Raw genomic sequence first — 6,000 nt, forward strand, 5'->3', positions numbered from 1 at the left:
ATACTTCCCAGCTCCAGTGCTGGGGACCCCAGTAGGAGAAGCACAGACTGGCAGACAGGAAGCTTACTTTGGTTCTGTGAGGCGCTAGCTGAGGGGCCCTGGGTCCTTCCAGCACCCATGACCCCAGGACATGGTAGCCTTTCTCCAGGGTTCTTTTGAAGTGCCAGTGGGACAACTGGGGTGAAGGGACCTGGCAGGGCAGGATGGTCAGGGGTGACTGTGAGGTCGCTGGGTCACTCCCAGGCTGGAAGGGCCTCCGACAGGAGAGCGGTGCAGCCCGCCTCTCAACAGGCCAGGAGAATGGGGCTCAGTGGAGTGGAAAGTCCACCCAGGGACACAGACCCCTGTGGCAGAGCAGGGGCAGGGCCCCCCTCGTGCTTCCTATCACACCACATGGGCTCCCACCTGCCCTCATGGTTTTGGCAGGCCTGCCGCCCAGCTGCTCCCACCAGGCGAAGCTAAGCGGGGCTCAGTGGTCAACCCCTTATTTCTGTCAGATCGAAGTTCCTTTCCTGGGGACTTAGTCTAGGAAGACCGACTGGGCAAGGTGATCCTTGCACAGATGTTTTCTATGTTCTCCCGAACTTAAGGACTATTAGGAAAACTCAAGAAAGCTAAGTTCTTCTCAGACTTGGGCCCAGAGCTGGGGCACTCCCCTCTCCTTCCTGCCCTCAAGCTACCAGCCCCCACGTGCACCTGAGCCACTCTCTTGTCCTTTTCCCACGGAGGTGGTGTCCCATCTTCCATCTAAGCCAGCCCCTCCCCGGCACTGGGAACCAGGCCCTAGAGAAGGCTGAGCGCTAGGGTGACCCGCCAGCGTTCCTTCTCTCTGTGGCCTTCTCATCAAGCAAGTTCTGGTATTTCCATCTTAAAATCACACCTCCACCCCAATCCTTGTCCAGCGACGATCACAGCCTGGCTCCACTGCCCTCTCCACCTGCCACCCACACCTCACCTTCCAGTCTGGCTTTGCCCCTGGAAGGGACCAGGGCCTGGATGCACTCTCTCCTACAGGTTCCTGGAGGCCCCGCCCTGCCCCGCCCCTCCACCCCTCTGGCTACTCCTCAGCCTATTTCCTTACCTTTGGATGCTGAGACCTCAAGGCTGGGACCTGGTTCTTGACATCTCACTCCTGCCCTGCAAGCTCTGCTTCCCCCCTCCCTCCTCCCGTCCTATCTTCAAGCCTGCCTCTCAGATGCCTTCACAATACTGGGCTAGGCAAATAAAGGAGGCAGATGAAAGATGGAGCCTACAGTTTAAAAGGGGATAAAGATGAAACAATTGCCAACTGGTCTGAAGGGAAAGAGCAGAGTGGGCGGGAACGGGCTTGAACACCAGGCTTGGAGCTCACGGAGGAGGCGCCTTGCAGGAAGGGCCATTTGAGCTGAGGCTCCAGGGTCAAGTGCAGTCATCCAGGCAGCACCCAGACAGCTGGGCAAAAGGCACATCTGGCAGAGATAAGGAGGCCCAGGGGCCCAGAGAAAGAACTTGGGGCCTTTGGGGAACAGTGTTCACTGCTGGATTCCACCTCTTAGAAGAGTGTGGGCCTATGATGGACACTCAGTAAATACTTGTTGGGTGAATTATGGAAGGTGTCACCTTGTCCCACCAGCCCATTCCCGTATATCCCACATCAGGACCTATGCGTTCCCCCTACATATACACACACACCTTCCCATCCCCAAACCAAATGAGGATCCTGTCGCCTACTCTGGCTCCTGCCACCCCTGTGAAGGTAGAATGGAAGGAATGATAAAGCGAATACACAGGCTAAAGGGGTTGTAGGCACAGGAAGACCCCAGCCTCTGGAGGGTTAGGGCAGAGGCCAGCGCATCCACCTGCCCACCAAGAAAATCACCAAACAGCCCTTCCTGCCCAGGGGGCATTTTGATCAAACCCTCTGGGTTACTAGGACTGTGTGAAGTAGAGAGGAGCCAGGGAGCCCAGCAGAGGGAGGGTGGAGGATTGTGAGAACAGGGGAAGGAGCACGGGGCAGGGAGACCCGCGTTTTCAATAGCCCTGGGGAAGAGCTGGCATCTTACCAGCCCTGTGGAGAAAATACCAAGACAACTCTAAAGTACCAACAACTCTACCCGCTAAGGGGAGGAGCGGTGAAGGTCACAGGCACAAGGAGGGGAGCGATCTGGACGTGGGGGGGCCACTCCAGCTCCCAAGGAGGGGCTGGTCTGCGGGGAGCCCAGGCAAAGTGCTTGCCTGCAGCAGAGCTGGGTGCTCGGCACTTCTCAATTCTATGCAGCATGAGGTCTCTAAGTCCCCATCTCATCGCACCAACCTCATCCATAAGCTGCCTTCCCAGGATTCCCGAGGACACGGTGGTTCTGGGCTCTAGTTGCTGGGTGGATATATCGCTCCATAGCCTGGACCTTTCACCGCAGATAATCCACTTACGTGGCCATTTCGGTTCAGTGTCTGGCTATTGCCTTCCTTTGTCCGAGGCCTCGCCCTTGACTGACTACGGCAGCTCACTGGGCCCTTTCCCCTCTGAAGTCCCACAGCTGCCACCCCAGTGAGTACCCTACTCTCCCGCTTGTCCGGTACTGGAGACAGATCGTGTCCGTCCCTTCAGACCAGGGTGTCTCCTCTGTAGGACTAGACAGTATCTTCTCTTAGAGGCTGTCTGGTTTGGACACAGCCAAGGTGGTGGCTGAGAAACAAAGGTGTCCTTGACCGGAAGCCAGGTCTTTTGTCTGCACCCACCCCCAACTCTGATGGTGTCCGTCGCATGGAGTGGCAAACTGAGGCCCAGGAAGTCGGCGGATTTCTCCTAGGGCCCACCACAAGTCAGGACAGTAGCCTGTGGCACTCGAGGCCTAGGGCCCTACCCCAGCCCGGGGCACGTCCCTGACCCGGGAGGTGGTGCTGGAGGCAAGGGCTGGACGAGAAGACCCCTGAAGGGCACGGACACTTTGCAGACACTCCCTCCAGCTGCTCTGCCCACCCCCTCTCCATTGTCCTAGCTGACACTTCGGGTTGCTCTTCGGGCTGCGGGCCCCTTCTGCTCCCACCTCCCCACCGCCTTCCCCGGCAAAGGCTCAGCGGGGCTCCGCTAATTAGGGCCGGCTCAGCCACACCTGCAGCGTCCTGGGAGCCAGCAGAGGCGGGCGTCCATGCGTGAGGCCGGGGGGCGGGGCGGAGCGGATCAGGCCCTGCACCTCCTCCCAGATCCCCGCTGGAGGGATTAGGGGAGGGAGGGCAGGGGCGGAGGGTTCTTAGAATCGGCCCAAGACCCTGACGGTGGAACTCTCTCCGTGTAACCTCCCTTGCCTTTCTGTTGAGGAAACCAAGGCAGCCAGTGGTTTGGCACTCAGGGCCCTGGGCCATCGGACCGGGCTCCAGCCCTCCAGCCAGACTGCCAGCCCGTCCGTCCTAACCTCTGCTCCTGCGGGGCGCCCCGACCCCTCACCCCACCCCTTCTGCCCCACACCACCAGATAGAGCTCCTGCCGCCTCCTCTCCGTGGAGCACAGCTCCAGCTCTGAGGAAGGCAGAGGGGTCCCTTCCTTCCCAGGGTGGATACTGCTGGGGTCCCTCCCCATCCTGATTCTACCCACCCTGCTTTCTGCCCTATTCCCTCCCTCAGCCACTGCAGAGAAATCACCTTTAATGCTTCTGGCCTGTTTAGTCCACCTCCTCCTCCAGGAAGTCTTCCCCTGGACCCATGCCCATGGCCAAGCGAGCTCTGGGGCTGGGAGTCAGCTGCCCCGTCCCCTGGCCCTCTGGTCCCCCAGCTCTCCTCCTAGGCTCCTTCTGCCTCTACCCAAAGTTCTGCCTGGAAGTGCTTAGAGTCCCCTGGTGGGGCAGGAGGGCACAGAGGGGCACAGGAGTCCACCTGACCAGGCCCCCGAGGAGGAAGGGAGGTGTTGGAGAAAGCTGCAGGTGCAGACGCACGCTGAGGAGTCCAGCCTCCCTCGGGCGGGGGGTGCCGGCCGGCCCCAGCGTGGACCTGTGAGGACAGGACGCCGGTGTGCAGCGAAAGCACAGGAGCGGCCTCTGTCTTCATAGCAACACCTTTAACGCGGCGCTGGGCGAGGGGCTCACCTCGCGCTCACCCGTGACTCTGGGTGGGCTGTTGGGTGTGAACACAGTTGCCTGGCTGGGGGCCGCATGGTGCCAACGGCGGGGGGGACACTGCTGTTCCTGCTTCCAGCCGGGGTCAAACCTCCTGGGCCTTGGCCCTAGTGCCAGGGCCTGTGGACTATCAATAAGAGGCGGGCTGGGAGGGGATCCCGGGTAAGGTTGCACCCTCGGAGGGCACATTCCAGGGACGAGGAAAGCCGAGCTGTAGGTCCAGACCTCAGACCCCACCCCCCACTCAGCACCAAGGCGGCTCTCCCGTTCTCACAGGGGGAGGGGAAGACGGGGGAGGAGCCTGCGGGGGTGGCCTGGACAAAGGTCAGCCGACTCTACTCAGGTCTCCAGGCCCGGGCTCTGGACCCCGGGGGGGCACAGTTACTGCATATTTCTGGGCCTTGGTGACCCCGGCTTTGCAGTCGGGGAGGATCTGGACCTTGGTCCTCCCCGGGCCCGCGGGGCCTTCTTGATAAATCCGACCCCACTCGCTGTCAGTTTTTCCTTAGCTGGAGTGTTCCGCACCCCGCGGTGCCTGCCTCGGGCCTCAGGTGGTGGCCCACCCAGCCGAGGCGCTGCTCCCCCTGAGCCCTGGGTCTGGCCGTTCTGCTCCTGCTTTGCTCTCCGTGGTGTGGCCCCGCCGCACACGCAGCTCTCAGCTGCCTCTCCAGACACTCCCCCTGCCCCGGTGGGGCTGGCTGGCTGCAGAGGGAGGGGTGGCCGTGCTAGGCCAGCTTCTCCCCATACACACCCTCTTGGGAGCCTCTGGCTCTGCTTAGCTGGTGCCGGCCAGGCCGGTTTACTCCAGTGAACGGGGCTTCTGAGAATTCAACAATTCACCACACCAGGGAATGTGACCTTGGACAAGGAAATATGGCCGGAGCAGGGGTGCTCACTTTGGTCCTGGGGACTTCCAGGGTTTTCTGCCCCAGACACCCGGACTCGGCCCACCCCTGCAGGATGGGCACTCGAGCCACACCCACAGACGCCCCCGATGCCCCCTCGGAAGCCCGCAAGGGTCCACTCCAGTGCCCGTGGTCCCCACACCCCTACCCCCGGATGCCAGGCATGTGCCCTTCTCCTAGCTGCTCACACAGACATGTGACATCATCTGACCACACACTCATCCATGTTCTCCCCGTGAGCACGCATGCTTGCACACACACCCCCCACCCTGAGCGTACAAGCACGCACACGCAGTCTCACACATTTCCTTTCTGATCACACACACGCTGTCACATACATATTCACACACGTATGTCATCACCCAAGTGAAGGTGGGGGCACACGCCCACCCAGGCACCCCCCTGGTTCCACACCCAGGCACCCTCCCCCAGAATGCACACATGACGTGACACACACGGTGTCAGGTGTTCCCCATCCTGAGAACGCACACGTACTCTGCGTTGCCACATACATCCCCCAGGGACACTTGATTATACAACTCCTCGCACTGAGTATTCTGGTGTACACATGCACACACCCCAAACACACATATGCACACAGGAGTGCACACACACACACACTCTTGGGGGCAGTTGGGAGCTCTCTGTGGACTTGGGGTCTCAGTGCAAGATCACTGATGACAGGAAGGTTCCTGCAGCTACTCCCCTGCCCTTTCTTCCGGGGTACCTTGGGCTGGGGACCCCCATCCCCCTACCCGCATCACTCCGCAGGACCGAAAGCCCCTTAGGTCTCCCCAGGTCTCGGGTCCTTCGCTTTCCCTGAGGCTAAGAAGGAGGACCTGCAGACCCAGCAGCCCGCCCGACCTCACCCACTGGGGGTCATACTCACTGACACGGGGGTGGGTGATGTAGTTTCGGGTGACCGCCTGCATGTGCTCTCTGGTGGCACCCAGGTTGGAGCCACTGCTGGGGACCCCCCCGGGGCTACTGTCTACCTTTGCAGCCAT

General features: G+C 60.9%; 1 protein-coding gene across 1 annotated transcript in view; it reads right to left on the reverse strand.

Annotated features, from left to right (window-relative positions):
* ATP6V1B1 (ATPase H+ transporting V1 subunit B1) overlaps window positions 1-6,000 on the reverse strand; it is a 28,197-nt gene extending 22,197 nt beyond the window's left edge. The window contains exon 1 of the mRNA XM_033838358.2: window positions 5,883-6,000. Within this exon, the coding sequence (XP_033694249.1) occupies window positions 5,883-6,000 (118 nt within the window). The remainder of the gene's footprint in view (window positions 1-5,882) is intronic.

The sequence above is a fragment of the Tursiops truncatus genome, chromosome 14 (genome assembly GCF_011762595.2).
Source record: "Tursiops truncatus isolate mTurTru1 chromosome 14, mTurTru1.mat.Y, whole genome shotgun sequence".
Lineage (NCBI taxonomy): Eukaryota > Metazoa > Chordata > Mammalia > Artiodactyla > Delphinidae > Tursiops > Tursiops truncatus.